Below are 18,595 nucleotides of genomic sequence, written 5' to 3'. Positions count from 1 at the left end.
AAAGACATGAACTGCAATTATCTTCATATGTTCTATTTAGAAAAACATCTTGAAGCCATCCTTCAGTGTTAAAAAAAGAAGGTATTTATTGACTACATTTTTTACCTTTTCATTAATTAGTTATGCTTCAGAACTTATTCATTAAACACCTTAACACTTCTGACACACTAAAGAATTATATACCTACCAAGAGACCGCTTAGAGGCAAGGATCCAAAAGAATAAACTGCTGGTTTTTAGATTCAGAGATTTTAATGAATTTTAAAGTAACCTCACTTCTCAACATTTCACCTGGCAAATAAATCAGTGTAAGAGAGAGCAAGTCCTACTTATTTCTCCTGTCAGACCAACTTGGACAAATTCTCATTTTTCTGAGGTATACTAAGATGGAGGAGGGGAGGTTTCTATCTGACCCTTACAAGGCAAAACATCATCAGACATGATGAAAAAAGGGCACATCTCAAAGCTAAAAGCCACAATTCAAAATGAAGATATAACAGTTATGAATACCTGTGCACCAGACAACACAGCAACAAGCACTATAAAGTATAAACTACAAAAGATACAAGGAGGTATAGATTAAACACAATAATAAGATCCTTTAACGTGCCACTCTCAGTTCAAGGAGAGTTCAAGAGACAAAAAATAAGTAAAAAATGTTGAAGACTTAATCAATTAATAAGGTAGAAAACCTAAAGATCTGTGTCAAACTTTACATGCTAATCACATGCTAATGCAACTTTTCATTAAGTCTGTATTTCAAAACTGGTCTATCAAAAAATGAGTGGTAAGAAGAAAAATAAGGGGAGTAGACAAAGGAATGCACAGCCAGCCAAATGTCAGAAGGGATGGCTGACAGGTTAACCTTTGCCCCTCTCCCTTTCCTAAAATATTGTTAAAGCATCTCAAGTGTTAAATATAAAACAAACAAAATACCTTTTTAAGTGTGTAAGAAAGTAGTTTTAGTTTAGAAAAGCCTGAAAACATGCATCCCCAGTGGAAACCACACTGAGAAGTCACAGGAGGGAGCTCGTGTAAGGATTGACAAGTCAAGAAGCTGGTTTCAGTGAAGGAAGGCCCTTCTGGCAGATTCCATGCCCTGCAGGCAAAGCACAGTAGGCAGCAGGCACTGGGCTTCAGCTGCCCCAATGGTGGAACCTGTAACCTGTAGGAACACGAGGGTGTATGCAGACATGGTAGACAAGCTCTTTCGGCATGTGATACAGTCCTCTTTCATGTGTGACATCACATCCCCTTCCCTGCAGAAAGTAACCATGAGGCCACACTCCTAGTCCTCAGCCTCCTCAGAATGCCTTCCTATAAAGCTGGATTGGCAGAGGGCACAACAAAGCCTGTCTCCATGACTACTTCATCATTGATCACCCAAACCACAGACCCCAGGAGGGCAGTGTCTTGCCCAGCACCAGGGCACCTAGGCAACGCTTTGGGCCCATGTGCAGCCTCTCCAGCGTCATCATGCCTCCTCACCTTGCCCACTTACATCTGCCTTGAAAGATCACTTTGGCTCAAAACTTTTTTTAAAAAAAACAAAAGTCTTCTGACATCCTTTTGGCTGAACTAATCTTTATTAGAGGCTCACAAAATAAGGAAAGAAAGATTGCCAGAGAATTGACTCTAATCAAGAGATGAAACATCACTGAATTGCACCTCTGAATTTTTGAGAAGGATAAGCAAAACGTACAGATTCAAAGAAATAAAATGTGACAGATATACAATAAGATTGGCCCAATACCCAGGGGGCCATGTGTTCATTTTTACTGTGTCACTGGGCAAAACCAGCTACCATTTTATTTTAAAATGAAAAGAAAATGCATTTTGTCTATCTCACTGAGCAAATTATTCCAGCTTAGCAGACCCAGCCCAGAGGTACTGCACTTAGGGTTTTCCCCATCCATCTTCTTTTTTAAAAAAGCTACCAAAGTGAAGCTGTAATGAAGAAAATGGGGCAAAGCAAATGACAATGAGGGCACAGCTGAGGTCATTTATCACAAAGCTGCTCTCTTTACTGTAATATATCTGATATCTATTCTCCTGCCCACCATTGACATGAACACACAGGAAAAGAAAATACACCTGTTTGGGGCCTCGGTTTGATCCTCTCTTTAAGTAAACAGGAATGGTGGTAGTGTACATATATATATTCCATTTTATCACAAAGGAGTGTTCTGGCAAAATGTGCACTTTGTATAAAGGATTACAGAACTCCTTTATACTCCAGGAAGCAAAGCAGAACAAGCGCCAAGCAACGTTAAACATGCCCAGAATGCTGGCTCTAAGTGTTGTATGAATTTTTTTTACCAAAAAAAAAAATGAAAAATAAAAAGTTTCTAAAAGAAATTTATGCATAAATGTAATATTATTATTAAACAGTTAAGGAAAGATTTACAGACAATACTATTCAGTTATTTGCCACCCTGAATCATTTTCTATAACCCTTATAAAATCTATTGACCCCGTTTCCCTATGAAGAGTCATTGTTTCTCAGTCCTCAATTCTGTATTTTTTCAAGTCATTGTGTGTTTTTGAAATCAGTCCTTTATTTTGGAGCTGGAGTTTGCTTTTGCAGTTTCTAAAATATATCAGTCAATCTCATAAGAATAAGTGGCATTCAAGCTATGGTAGGTTGACCTCAGTAGCTAAAAAATCCAATAGTTTAAAAATTGAGCTCATTTTTCATGAGACACAAGCATGAAAAATGTGATCAAAAGGGAGTTGACATCCTGCAATTCTACTTATTTTACTTGAAAAAAACACAAGGAATGTTTCTCCTCTGACCTCATTATTTCTTTTTTTATCCATGTGGACTTCATGCTGCAGAAAATTTGAGCAGAAAATGATCTAAATTATCAGTTAGCAATTTTTTACCAAAATGAAATGTATAGTAAATTACTCTCTCCCCAAACATGTAATTTTTAAAAATTTTGTCACCCACATGTACCATCAATGCTTTCTTTTGTTAGTACAACTATCTACCAGGTCTCTGAGTCTTAGAACAAATGTATCATTAGCTGAATAATTTTCCTGGTTCATAAATTATAGACAGATTGAACCAGATTTAAAAACCTAAATTTACTTGCATTGTGATAATTCCAATATAAGGGGTCAAATTCATTTGCTTCCTCATCACTTCCAGCTCACTACTTAGGTCCACTGCAAGGAGGCAGAAAGACATAGAGTGAGTTGATTTATACTGAAGCCCTAACTCATTTAGTAATTAGCTGGGCCAGTCACTAAACTTTTCTGGGCCTCAATTTACGCCTCTCTAAAGGGAGATTTTGAACTACACAGGTTCTATTGTCCCTCTGAGACTAACACTCTAGGTTACCAACCTGACAATCATTTCACAAGCCATTTTAACGCTTACCAACAACGTGGAGGTGAAGCCATCCTAGGCTATAATCACCTCTAAACAGCACTGCCCAACTGTTGCCAAAGAAAGTTTAATCAAACCCTCATGTAGCCCATTAAGCTGTGACCAATAGTAATGTTCTTTGCTGAAACAGCATTACTAGTTTTCACTAAGATTCATCATCTCATTAGTGACCTGATTTCCAAAGTCACCAAGCAAAGGAAATTTCTCTTAAGAAACCTGAGGAGTAAAATTTCTAAAATTGCTACATGTTCACTACAACATTAGGAAGGTTCACAGTACCTAAAATAGCCACCACCTCATCATCCTGGATGACTTCCAAGGATCCTGACACAACAAAGCAGAGGGCATCCACACTTTCTCCCGCGTGGTAAATGAGGTCCCCGGGAGCACAGTGAATGGTTTGGAACTCCACCGCCAGGGCACGCAGACACCCGTCGCTGGCCAGTCGAAAAGCAGGATGTTCATTAAAAACTTTCCGGTTTAGATGAACACAGATATCAGCTCTCATGTCCTTGGGACAGATGGAGAGGACCTGAGGAAAGTGAGAGATGAATAAATGAGAATAAAAGAGAAAGGCACTCTGTCAAAAAAAAAAAAAAACAAAAAGTCTTATTGACTATGACATGGTCGGCAACACACTGTGTTGAGGAAAGACGTAACAAGACACAGCTCTACCCTGAAAGATCTAATAATCCAGTGAGAGAGGATGATAAGCATATGGATTATTACAATACCACACCACATGGTAAAACTTTGAGAGGGGTATAGATCTCACCACAGAAAGAACAGTCTTCAGTTGGCCAGGATAATGTTAGGAAAAAGGCAACTAAAATAAGTTTTGGTCTCGTTACTGTCTTGGGATTTTTCATAACTAAATCAAAATTCAGGACAGTGGACTTTACTACACATTGGAGGTAGATATGCATTAACCAGCTAAAGACAAGAAAATCAACTAAAGCACCCTTAAACTTGACATGCAACTTGCCATGGCTGATAACGATTCCACCTGCAAGGTGTTTCCTTCACCCTAAAATATTTTCATATTACTAATGCATTCACATTCAGGGAGTGAAAAGGGTGTAACCAGCCTTCTGCAGGGCTTGGGCAACTGGCAATGTTAATGAACACATCATCATGTTGCATGGCAGCTCTTCCTCATTCCAGCATTTGACTCCAAAAGACTACTAAAAGCAACAGCAGAATTTAAGCTCTAAGCATCCTTTAGAAAAGGGAACAAATGGCAGAAACATGCTTATAGAGATAGGGGTAGAGAGATTTTATTCCTTGTAACTTTCAACAGTGCAATTAAAGACCTGATTAAAATAGATATTATCACATTATAATCAGAGCATCATCAAGCAAGATATATTATGGAAGTTAGGACTGTCCACCTTAAGAATGCATGTACAAACTCACTCAGAATCCTCTCCCAACTCCCTTGGTAAACTTCCTTATCATCAGAAATGGTTTTCTTTGGTAGAATTTCAATCCCTCAAGCTGAAGTCTAAGTTGGTTTTTCTTCATTAAGTTATACTGAATAATGTTTTAATTAAAATATTTCTCTTCCCTGTACTAATTGCATTTTAATCTTTAAAAAAAATTACCTAAGGCCTGGAGTATCCTCTGACTACTCTTTGTATTTGAGGCTCACTATTAATGAAAAGTTGGTTGCTTCCATGTGTAGAAGACGAGCCATCATAAATGTAAAGACCATTAATTAAATGATTCTTTCATTATCTCTTTCCTTAGTCTTTCCTAGTACTGTAATACTCTTTCACATCACTTAAGCATTTCTATGAGTTTTGGGGATTTTTTTTTGTTTTTTTTTTTAGGGCCATAGCCATGGCTATGGAGGTCCCCAGGTTAGGGGTCAAATCAGATCCAGCAATTGGATCTGAGCCACGTCTGCTACCTAAACCACAGCTCATGGCAACCCCAGATTCTTAACCCACTGAGTGAAATCAGAGATTGAACCCGACTCCTCATGGATACTAGTCAGATTTGTTTCCACCAAGCCACAATGGGAACTCCCTGTTTTGTTTTGTTTTCTTTTTTCATACTCCTTTGAATTCCTGTAGGCAGTAAGGATCAGCTCACCAACTTTCTGAAAAATGTCATCTTTGAGGAAAGTAATGCCGAAGAGGGTTACAGAAGCAACTGGCACTTTCCACACTGGTTATTTTCCATAAGTTTTCTGTATTATATCAACCTTTAGTGACTTCTGACAATATTAGTCATTCAATAGGCACTTATGTGGCATGCCACTGAATTAAATCCCTGTAGAGATTTAAAGAGACAATTATAATACCGTGAGAAAAGTGCTAGGACAGGGGCATGGCCAGGATATGGAAGCATATGGTACCTCAAAGTCATTATTTACGAATTCGAGGTATAAAAGATCAGCCTCAACAGGACATAGTAGGTATAAATCTATCACTGTAACCTAAGTCAAGTTATTTAATCTAGATAAACCTCATCTGTGAAATGGAATGATCGTGTTTATTTCAACAGCCTCATTGTAGAAATTAAATAAAAGGACTTGAGTTAGTTGAATTTAGTTTTGCAAAGAGCAAAGGCTAAAGAAAGGCTAGTTTTTATTATTCCTACTGAATATTAATAGTTCTATAAAATTTACTGGGTTTTTTAGCTCTGTAAAATCCAGTGTGCTGCTTTTTTTTTTTCCCATTTTCCACTCCTGCCTGAATTGTGTATCTTGGCTGTTTGATAAGGTTCCAGGGAGAATTAAGAAAGGATTTCAACCCTAGTAAGTGGCTTAGGCAAGAAAAAAATTTAGTTTTAAGTGATAAAGTCCGAATTTCAACATACTCTACCTTGAATGTCATATCCAGTCTCTTTTGGGTATGCTCCCCATTGGTATCCCACAGTTATAAACGAATGAAATCATATTTCAGTAGAACATATTCAGTTAAAATTTACTTATTTTATTCAACTCCAGATTTGATTATCTATACCTTCTTCATGTCAAGACAGTAATAAAGTAGATTAATTACAACAATAAATATTCTCTTTGGAAGAACTATGGCTGTATATAAGGGGTAATTTTTAGTGATCTGCAAACCAAGTGTGAAAAAAGGAAAGAATGCCATGGTATGACAAAGAAAACTTTTTGAGTGTTTATGATACCAGTTCCATTAAATCCAAGATCAATACGTATCTTAACATATAACCCTCAGACTCCAAAGACCTAACCTCAACTCTGAGACTAGAGAATTTTTAGTAAAACACAAACAGAATGATGTTATCTAATTTTCTTAAAAATATAAATGTTTGTGAATTCCCTTCGTGGTTCAGCGTTTAATGAACCTGACTAGGATCCATGAGGATGTGGGTTCGATCCCTGGCCTTGTTCAGTGGGGTAAGGATCTGGCATTGCTGCTAGCTGTGGTGTAAGCAGCTGTAGCTTCAATTTGACCCCTAGCCTTGGAACTTCCATATGGCGTGAGGGCGGCTCTAAAAAGCAAAAATAATAGTAATAAATAAATAAATTATATGTTATATATATATATACACACATATGTATATGTAATATGCATATATATATATAAGACTTACTTCCCCACTAGATAAAGCTTAAATCCTAAGCAAGCACACACAGCTTTTTATGATGGGAGCCTCCTCCAACCACACCCCCTCACTACCTTCCTTCAACCCTGCATTCCAGTCACGTGATATTTCTCACCTCCTAAAGCCGCCATGCTCACTCACAGCTGTCTGGCTTTACATATACGGTCCCTATTGACTGGCATAACCCATCAATCCCTTCTCTACCTTGTCACCTCTGATTTATCCATCAAAATACAGAGTATCTCATTCTGTCCTAAACACAATTTCTACACATCACATAGAATTTGGTAATATTTAGAAGGGAAAAAGAGGAAGAGGTGTTATGATCTGTATTTTTATAAAATAATAGCACATAATAATAACATTAAATTATGACAGAGTTGAAAGGATTTTATCTTAGAGACTTCAAATTTTTAATGACAGCAATGAAATGATCATGTACTTTTGTAATGAAATTTTACCACATACCCAATAATTAAAGCAGATAGATACAAGCAGAATCATGCTGGGTGTAACTGATGGGAATGCAGATTCCCAAGCAGCACTCCACAGGGGACACAGTCAGTCATTGTTAAATCCTTAGCTACTGAGCTCTGATAAATGCTAGTTACATGCTAGCTACATTGTGGGGCCTCCAGATCAATGAGCAAAAACTCTCATGGTACCAGTCGCCCTGGAGCTTCAAGTCAGAAACAGTTTGAGAAATTGCTGTTCCTAGTCCAATGTCCCATTTAACAGAAAAGGAAAATGTACAACATAATGCTTATATGATTTGCTCAAGGATTCTCAATAAATTGCTAGCAAAACCCAGAACTCTAGAGTTCTGGGTCTTAAGCCACGCTCCTTAGTGAAGCTCAATCAGGAATAAAATAATAACATCTGGCACTTTCTGATGCTTTCTGTTTTTTTAGTGTACTACAAATATAAATGCTGGTTTCTGACTATCAGTCAGAGTCCAATGAATTAAACTGGAATTTATTTATTATGAAATCGCTAATGTCCCCACCACCACCACTGAACAGCCTAGGTTTCTTTGCAAATTTGTTTCCATTTCTAAACACTAATTTTAGCTCCAATAAATGTATTGCATATTTGAATGTGCTGGTAAAGACATGAAGATTCACTGACAAATTAAGTATTTATCCCACTACTATTTGCCAAAGGGAAGTCATTCTTATTTCAAATATAAGTTTTAGTGTATATATTGAAAAGACCTGAACTAGATATTAGCATAGAAAGGATATGTGCTAATGTTGTTCAGGTGGTTCCTTTCACCCATGACTTCCATCTGTTAGGGTACTGGCACTTAGAAGAAGCTTGGAAGAAGAGTGAGCCTAAAAACTTTAATTAGAAGCCAAGGAATTAAGATTCTCTAAAGGAAATAGTTGAATAGAGTCAAAAGAAGGTTTATCCTTTCTCTTATTCATTCTCTGAATATACTTTAGAATATACTTTAACACTCATTATACAAAATATAGGAAATCAAAAAATCGCAAGGAAGAATATAGATATTTATAAATTTATAGCCACTTGCAAAAAACCTGAATCTCTAAAGTTTTATTCATGCTATAATCACCTAATATTACAGTATAATCATTTTTTATGCCACAAAATACTGAGTTGAAAATATAATTTGAATCATTGCATAATATTCCCTATTACAACACAATTCAACCATTGCACTATAATTTGATGTCAAAAAAATTTTCCCTTTTCATAAATCAAGTCATAACAAATACTAGATTGTCAAAGGACAGAGTTTTTAGAAGTAAAATTAGTGAGTAAAGTATAAAAACATTTTTAAGGCTCTTGCCAAATTGCTTCTAGAAAAGTTGTTCAAAACTACATTTTGACTGATAGTATATGAGAGTATCTTACATGATTTTAATAATCTCTAAAATCTCCCATTTGCATTTGAAAGAGAAATGAATGGAAACTTCACCTAAAAAAAAAAGACCTGTAGAGTGTAATAAGACACAGGTTGGAGAGCATTAGTCTTAGTGAATGAAGTCCCTATCACCACTGTCTAGTTCTGTGATCACAGACTGACCACTTCAAATCAATCTACAACAAATTTCTAATGTTAACATGGAGATAATTCCATCTTAAGTGTCTGAAGATAGTGAACTAAATAAGGCTCCCTCTTGAGACCTCTTACTGCACTAAAATAAATTATTTTACTGATTATAAAATCCTCTATCAGGAATAATAGAGTGTCAGTTTTTTTAACTTTTTATTGAAATTTAGCTGATTTAAATGGCTATGTTAGTTTCTGATCTATAGCAAAGTGATAGTTATACATATATACACATTTTTTTCATATTCTTTTCCATTGTGGTTTATTACAGGATATTGAATATAGTTCCCTGTGCTATACCTTGTTATCTTTTTATATTTAGTAGTTTATATCTACTATCCCGAATTCCTAATTTATCCCTCCCCCCTTCTTTCCCCTTTAGTAACATAAGTATTTTCTCTATGTCTGTGAATCTGCTTGTTTCATAGATAAGTTCATCTCTGTCGTATTTTAGATTCCATATATAAATGATATCATAAGGTATTAGTCTTCCTCTTTCTGACTTGCTTTGCTTAGTATGATAATCCCTAGGTCCATCAATGTTGCTAAAGTGGCATTATTTCACTCACTTTTATGGCTGAGTAGTATTCCATTGTATATATGCACTGCATCTTCTTTATTCATTCATCTGTCAATGGACATTTAGGTTGCGTCCATGTCTTGGCTATTGTGAATAGTGCCGCTACGAACATTAGGGTGCACATACCTTTTTGAATTATAGTTTTGTCCAGATATATGCCCATTAGTGGGATTCCTGGAACATATGGTAGCTCTATTTTTACTTTTTTAAGGAATTTCCATATATTTTAGTTTTCCATAGTGGCTGCACCAATTTACATTCCTACCAACAGCATAGGAGGGTTCCCTTTTCCCCACACTCTCTCTAGCATTTGTTATTTATAGACTTTTTTAAATGATGGCCATTCTTTAATGTCAGCTATTTTTAATAACAACTGTTAAATGAAGATGACCTTCCAGTTTTATTTCTTAGGACAATGGAATAAATGCATTGAACATTGATGACATTTTGATAGGCATTGAAGTCATCATTCACATTCTTCAAAATTCCTGTTTCCTTTGGTGCAGTGAAGTTATGCACTTCTAATTAATCTCTTCTCACCAAGCCAAGTTAATTGGTATTAAGTTAGTGAAAAATTGTGGAAAAAGTCAGGCAAGTGACATTTGCACTTAAAACATTTTTATAATCCTTCCTGGGAATGAGGAGCTCAAGACTACCAACAAAGGAAGTAGAGTTTTCTACAGGAATTCAATCCTCTTTAATTTTATGGGAAGAAAAGAAAGTTTACCTTATTATATTTTTTTAAAGTATAGCCAAGCAGCTATGCGAACCAAGGGAGAGTAGCTGTCTGGATGTTAGTCTGCCAATTTCTGTGGCTATCAAAACCTCTAGAAAATTAACTCAAGAACAAGATAATGGCATAAAACCAAAGCAAATTAACTTACTTTATTTAAAAGTAAAAGGTCATATTTAGCAACATAAGACTGCTATAACCAGTGAGAGATAAATTTCCTGTGTCTAGTCTTCATATGCAAAAGTGAACTTAAGGGTTTTGCTTTAAAAAATACAGAAAACCAATGCTTTCAAATTTTTTGTGGTCTTGGTTTTCTAGTAAAATGAGCAGTGAAAAGAAACAAATAGTAATTGTTACCAATTCTTTAACTTTGTAAAACTGCTGTTTGGGCCATTAACTTTCCAAAGTTAGGACGCTGATGAAATTTAGAGTTTCCATTGTTCTCTATCCTTAATCTCGTGTCTGCATTTTTTATATGTGCATGTACTTACTAAGTGAGAATACTTTGCCGCATGTGTAAGTATTTTCTAAAATTATAAATGTATTTTAAAAGTAATTTGATTAATTATCCAGAATAGTGTGAACCATCTTAGAAACAATCTTGTCATGGTCGTTTCAAAGTCATCCATGACAAATGATGCTCCCAATGTTTTTAAAAGAATAAGATCCTCTCGTATACTGTGGGTAGAAGTGAATTAATACTTCAGTTACCTTGCTATACTGACAATTGATGAAAACACACACATGCACCCCTTAAGATCCAACAATTCAACTTCTAGGAATACACCCAACAAAAATGTCTGTCTGTCTACCTATCTGTCTGCGTGTCTATGCACCAAAACACATGAATCAGAGAATTGCAGCACTATTCATGATAGCTCAAAATTGAAAATTACCCAAAGTTCCATAAATGTTACGACAGATAAATATATTGTGACATAGTCACACAACGTACTGCTATTCAGCAATAAGAACTAAAGAAGAAACAACTACACATGTCATAGATGAATCTCAACAATATAATACTGACTGAAAAAGAGCCTGACATAAAAAATTATTCTATAGCATAATCCCTTTTATATAAAGTTTGACAACTGGCAAAATCAATATATGATTCTTAAAGCCAAGATATGGGTTACTATGAAAGGGCAAAGTTGGTTATGTCTGGAAAAAACATGGGAGGGCTTCTAGATTTCTGGTAATGAGGTTTGGGGTGATGGATACACATACATGTTAATCTTGTGAAAATTTATGTGAAAAATTTATCAAGCTGTGCTCTTATGATTTTCCCATTTTCATTATTATATTTTATTTCAGTTTTAAAAGTTTACTTTGGAGTTCCTGTTGTGGCTCAGTGGGTTACGAACCCGACTAGTGTTGGAGACCACTGAACAACTGAACTCTACAGAAGGCAAACATGTGCCTTCTGTGTTCTAAAGCACAGGGTCTCCTTCAAAGACATTATGCATAAACTATGCTATTCTATAAGCAGCTGCACAATATGCAGCAAGAGGTATGCATCAGTGCTAATAGTTTCCTTTAATAGTCACTAAGAGGTAGCTTTTTCATTGCCTATGCCTGCTCCAGCCCACTAATCTACATAGGGCACCTTCCTTAATAAAAGTCGTGTGGGCCAAAGCCCAGGGCCTTTGTTCTGTGGAAAAGAGTGCCTCCTGGCCCCCCACTTTCTAGATGTAGAAGAGTCTTGTGTGTTTTGTTATACTGCAGAGTCCCTCTTCCAGGATTCCCTGTTGCCCTGTAGCTCTGGACGCAGCAGGCTAGTATCCATGAGGATGCAGATTGATCCCTGGCCTCACTCAGTGGGTCACAGATCCCGCATTGCTATGAGTTGTGGTTTAGGTCGCAGATATAGCTTGGATCTTGCATTGCAGTGCCTGTGGTATAGGCTTGGCAGCTGCAGCTCCAATTCCACCCCTAGCCTGGGAACTTCCATATGCTGCAGTTGTGGCCCTAAAAAAAAAAAAAGTTTACTTTAACCACTTCACACACACAAATGGTAACTGTGAGAAAATGTATATATTAATCATCTGGACTGTATTAATCATTTCACTATGTATATGTAATCATTTCATCATTTTGTATACCTTAAATATATAAAATTTTTCTTTTTTTAAAAAAACTACTTTCAAGCAGATGGGTTTTATACAAAGAAAATGAATGAAGCAGAAATTGGAGCTACCAAATCAGCAGTGACAATTATTTCTAGAATGATTGTGATCATGACATCTATGCCTCAACCTAACAGAGAGAGCAAACTAAAATTCCTAAAGATATGCATAGGTTTCTTTCAAATTATTTATGCAATTCAATAATAGCTGTAGAAAGTAAAGTATTCAAAAGAAATCATGGAGTAGTAAACAAAAGAAAAGATATATGGGTTGATTATTTTTATTGCTTCTCACTCCAAAAAGAATCTGAAATTTGATGATCTGATTGTATAAAAGACTGTGTGTATATGTGTATATATACATCAACACAATGCATATGTGTGTGTGTTTATACTGATAGATAAAATCAAGCATATATAAAATAAAAGCTAGAAAGTTGTCTTGAAAAGATTGAGACATTAAGCAGAAGAAGAACTAAATGAAATAAAACAGAATACCAGTGTTTGAACAACTGAGATCACACTGAAACATTTTTTCACAACTCACAGATTACAGACATAGTATCTACATGTTATAGTATATATGTAAGATGACTATGTACAATAAAATCAGAAACCTTTCAAAGAATGCCAAGCTCTTCTATTCAATCTCCTAATATGCTGACATTTATTGGACTAGGCCCTGATCAATATGTTCTTATTGAATAAAGCATGTTATATTATTATTTATAGTTCAAATAGGATAGAAATATTAGACAGAGCTTCCTTGCAAATTAGGCCCTCACAAACTTGTTCTCTGGGTGGAATACACAAAAGAGTATAGCTATTTGAATATATATATATATGTTCAAGTATTCTTCCTAGATTTTCTACAGCTGTATTTCATGCAAGCAAATTACAATAAACAATATTTAGACTATAATAAATATTTTAAAACATGTATAATAAATGTTTTAAAGAAAATTAAATATAAGCCTCAGACTGAAAGAAGATATTTGTAATACATATATCTTATGAAGGAGTCATAGCCAATATGTATAAAAAACTTCAAATCAATAGGAAAAAGGCAGACAACCTAATTAAAAAAAATGAGACTTTGACAATTTACAGAAGAGATTATCTTAATGGCCAATATAATTTTTAAAGGTGTTCAAAACCATTAAGTATGGTACAAGTTTAAAAAAAATAAATACCAATATACACACAACACAATGGCTAAATATAAAAGGCTGAAAATATATCAAGTCCTGGAGGACATGTGGAACAACTGGAACTATTCTAATGTCAAATAGTACAACCATTTTTCAAGACCCTTTAACAACTTCTAATAAAAACTAAGCTCATACCAATATTACAGTCCATCAATTTCCTTCCTATGTATATATACTAGAAAAGTCTATAAATGCTTATTAAAATACATGTACAAGAATTTCATAACATTTTTATTCATAAAAGTCAATACTTATAAACAACCCTTTGTCTGTCAGCCATAGAATGAAAAGATAAATTTGGTATATCCATATAATTGAATACTGTGTATTCACTGTATGATTCCACTTATATGAAGTTTATCAACCAAACGGTGGTTATAGGAAACAACTCAAATGCCTATCAATTGATGAATGGAAAAACAAAATGTGGAAAATTCATACAACAGAATATTATTCAGTCATTAAAAAAATGAACTACTTATACATGCTACAACATGGATGAAACTTGAAAACATGCTAAGTGAAAGAAATCAGTCACATATCATATGATTCCACTTATATAAAATGTCCAGAATTAGCAAATCTATATGGACAGAAAGATTCTTTCCAAGGGCTTGGGACAGGAGATAATGGAGAGTTATTGCTAACACTGATGAAGTTTCTTTTGGGGGGGTGATGAAAATGTTCTGGAGAATGGTAATTGTTGTACAACCTTGTGAACCTACTAAAAACTACTGAATTGTACATGTTTCAATGGTGAATTTTATATGTGAATTACATGTCAATTTTTAAAATAGTAGTTGCTTCCAGAGTAGGGGTTGGCAGTAATCATCTGGACATGGCATGGAATAAGCCTTCTGGGGTGATAAAAAATATATTTACCTTTATCTAGGTAGCAGTTACATGGCATATACATGGATAAAAGCATATTGATCTTTATGCCTATGATCCGTATACATATGTGTGGGTATGTATGCATACATGTCTATAATTTAAAAAAAACAGATGGAAAATCATTACTATCACCAATTTCCAACCCCTTAAAATACTAGCATTAGGCAAATTTGGATAGAATTAAATTGCACCATCTATGGAACAGAACACTACAGGAGACATAACTACCTAATTCCATTCAATAATTACATAGGCCTCATATATATGTAAAATATATATAGGAGGTGGCATTAATAAATTGTCACAGTTTACACATTCAGGTTGCTTGCCTATATCACCAAGAAAATTAGACAAAATTTACTAGTGAGTCAAAGTTATAAAAAACATTTAGCATGTTGCAAAAGGGAAGCCAGTTTTAGGGAAAATAATAAGCAGCAGCTCAGAGGAGGGTATAATTAAGCAATGTTTGGGGAAACTGAACTGGTCAACATAGACCAAAACAAAGTGAGAACTTGGCCATTTTGTAATTAATCAACATTATGACTGTGAAACCTCTTTTTTAACTTCATGTAGTTTAAAAAACATTTCTTAAATGACTGGTAAATCATAGTGAATATCTATCACTAAATGCAGTGTCTGCTATATTTATTAATTTTGTATCAGTGCTGTTGTCAAGGCTTGAAAACATCTGGTAAATACCGCTAATTATGTTACTGTTTACTTAGTATATATGTTGTCATGGAGACTAAACTCTTTCAATGTTTTTAGGACCAAAAACAGAAAAACTTTTCTTATTTACATAAGCCCATTTAGTAGCACAGGGGAAAATACATATTTTTTAAGTTTAAGAAATTCCTTTAGGAGTTCCCATGGTGGCTCAGCAGTAAAGAACCCAAACAGTATTCATGAGGGTGCAAGTTCAATCCCTGGCCTCACTCAGTGAGTTCAGGATCTGGCATTGCCATGAGCTGTGGTACAGGTCTCAGATGCGGCTGGGTTCTGGTGTTGCTGTGGCGTAGGCCAGCAGCTGTAGTTCCTATTCGACCCCTAGCCTGGAAACTTTCATATGCCACAGGTGTGGCCCTAAAAAGCAAAAAAGAAAAGAGAGAAAGAGAGGAAGAAAGGAAGAAAGGAAGAAAGGAAGAAAGGAAGAAAGAAAGAAAGAAAGAAAGAAAGAAAGAAAGAAAGGGAAAATTCCTTCAAAACTCATTAACTCATTAGTATTCTACAATATCCTAGAAGCCAGATTATCATCTTTCTGAAATAGCATGTTATGTTGGCATTATTAAAGGGTCTTTGGGGAAATAAACTCTGAATGAGTCTTGGTTTATGTATTACTTATGTTGATCTTTGTCACCAATGTCTTCATTGCTGGGAAACCAGACACGTTACTAATAAAATTTTTTTGTAACGTTTATCATCCAGAAAACAGCCATGAATACAAGAGTAAGGAAAACTGTTCATGAATAGGCAAAAAGACTGTCACAAGCATGTGAGTTCTGCATGTAACAGATGCTCTCAGATGTCATTTGATTCCTCAGGGAATCCTACCAGAGTCCCAGATACAAACTTGATCTAGTTTATGCCCATGGCTGATCAAAGATAGCAGATTGCTGGAAATTTTGCTGGAGATTATGCTGATTGTGAGAAAAAGCAATTGATGAGAGCCTAATGCCAAAGAAAGATTCAAAAAACTAAAACATAATGGTGATCATATGGAAATGAAAATTTAAAACATAGTATCACTTATAATTTATAAAATAAAACAGTAAATCTAAAGAAACATAGATGTGATCTTTATTATGAAAATTACAAGGAGCTCATGAAAGAAATCAAAAGCAACCTAAACTAATAGATATGCCATACTAATGAATTAGAAGATCCAACATAGTATATATGTCAACCCTCCCCAAACTGATCTATAAGTTTAATGCAACACCTATCAAAATTCCAGCAAGGTTTTTTGGTACACATAGACAAGTTTATTCTAAATTTTAATGGCAAGGCATAAGCTCTAGAATAGCTAAGAGCATTAAAAAAGGAACAAAGTAGTTGGAATCACTGTATCCAATGTTAGGACATACTGTATAGCTGCAGCAATCATGACAGTATGATAGTGGCAGAGGAAAGACAGTCTTTTCAACAAAAAACACTGGAGAATTTGGACTATATTGACCAAGAAAAAGAAAATCTAAACTTCAACTTAAATCTTACATCTTATATAGAAATTAACTAAAAATGTTTCATAGACTTAAATACAAAATGGAGGACATAAAACTTGAAGAGAACGCAAAGACAAACTACAAACTGGGAAGAAATACTTGCAAATCACACACCCAACAAGGGACAAATATCTAAAATATGTAAGTTCTAAAACTCAACATGAAAAAAAATCCAATTATAAAATGGGAAAAATATATGAAAATATATTTTACTGAAGAGAATATGCAGATGAAAAATAATCACATGAAAATATGTTCAACCTTATTAGCCATTAAGGAAATAAAAATTAAACCTACAATGTGATATCACTGCCCACTTAAAATAAAACATAGTGATAACTCCAAATAATGTGAGGATGTGGAGAAACTAGATTGTTCATGTATTGCTGATGGGTATACAAAATTGTATATCTGCTCTGGAAAAGAGTATGGCAGTTTCATATTAAACATGTACTTACCATACCACCCAGCAATTACGCTCTTGGGCATTTATCCCAGGGAAACGAATATGTCCACACAAAAGCCTGCCATGAATGTTTATAGTAGTTCTAGTTGTTAATAATCCCAAATAGAAACAACACAAATTTTCTAGCTGAACATGCTGTAGTGCATCTATGCTATGGCACAGCATTAGCATTCAGCAAAAAAAAAAAAAAGAACAAACTAGTGATATGTGCAATAATTTGAATGGATCACAAGGGAATTATGCTCAATAAAAAAGCTAATCTCAAAAGCTGACATGGTTCTATTTACACAGCATGCTTGAAAAGACAATTTTTAAAAGCTAGAAAAGAAAAATTGGTGGTTCCCAGGATTTAGGAAAGTGCAGGGAGAGGAGGGAGGTGGCTGTGGTAGTGGAAGTTTAGCACAAGGGACCCTGGTGATTGAAGTATCCTGTATCTTGATGGTGGCAGCAGTTACATGAATCGTTGCTTGTGATAAAATTGTTCTATGTAGAACCAAACACACATACACCAAGAGAGAACGAGTGTATGTAAAGCTGGTGAAATCTGAATAAGGTTGATGATTCATATCAGTGTCAATTTTCTGGTTATGAGGGAAGCTACATAAAAAGTAGAATTTCCCTACACTATTTCTTATAGTTGCATGTGAATCTACAATCATCTCAAAAATAAAAAAGTTTTTTTAAAAAATAAAGCTAAAATTTTGGTATTAACAAAAAGCAGTTTTTTTCCCTCCCTTTGAGGAAGGAACAAAGATCCCTCCAAACCAGAGCCCTGAAAACATCAGCTAATAACAGAACATTGCATTTGGTGCCATTAACACACTTTTGTTAAGTGTTACTTTTCATAAAGCCAAAAATACTTGAGCATGCTTCCCCAGAGAACTGCGTATATGCTCTGGATTTACATGTGCCAGCTTCTCTGGAATATTAGCTTAATCTTATCAGAGACAACTACAATTTGTCTCTCTGCTTCAGGATAAACCAAATGCCAGGCCTCTGACCCAAGGCACTAGCCTCTAGCACACAGCCAAAGGCGTTAGTCAAAAAAAAAACAAAAACAAAAACAAAACTCTGCTCTGAGAAATCAACCTGTAATCTTGCAATTTATAACACAGCTTTCTATAAAATATTCCAGTTTCATCTTCTTAGAGGCCCAGACACTTCAAAACTGTTACTGAAAATCTCATTTAGACAAAGAGTTTGTTTGGGGTCCCTAGTGATGTTTTACACCTGAGCAAAATCTTTATGCTATTATTTTTTTTTCCTTTTAATGAATCTGCTAATGATGTTAACTCTGTAAATAATA

At 35.0% G+C, this 18,595-nt stretch overlaps 1 protein-coding gene across 3 annotated transcripts in view; it reads right to left on the bottom strand.

Annotated features, from left to right (window-relative positions):
- Positions 1-18,595, bottom strand: part of KCNH5 (potassium voltage-gated channel subfamily H member 5) — a 293,800-nt gene that overhangs the window by 69,206 nt on the left and 205,999 nt on the right. For all 3 annotated transcript variants that reach the window (XM_021062620.2, XM_084983190.1, XM_021062628.2), the window contains one exon: positions 3,673-3,925. In XM_021062620.2, the coding sequence (XP_020918279.2) occupies positions 3,673-3,925 (253 nt within the window). The remainder of the gene's footprint in view (positions 1-3,672; positions 3,926-18,595) is intronic.

Source organism: Sus scrofa, chromosome 1 (assembly GCF_054392235.1).
Source record: "Sus scrofa isolate SSC_HxYL_T2T_F1_AM1 chromosome 1, Sscrofa_HxYL_maternal_Yorkshire_Landrace_v2.0, whole genome shotgun sequence".
Taxonomy (NCBI): Eukaryota; Metazoa; Chordata; class Mammalia; order Artiodactyla; family Suidae; genus Sus; species Sus scrofa.
The sequence above is the reverse complement of the archived record's forward strand: the minus strand, read 5'-3'. Positions and strand labels throughout refer to the sequence as shown.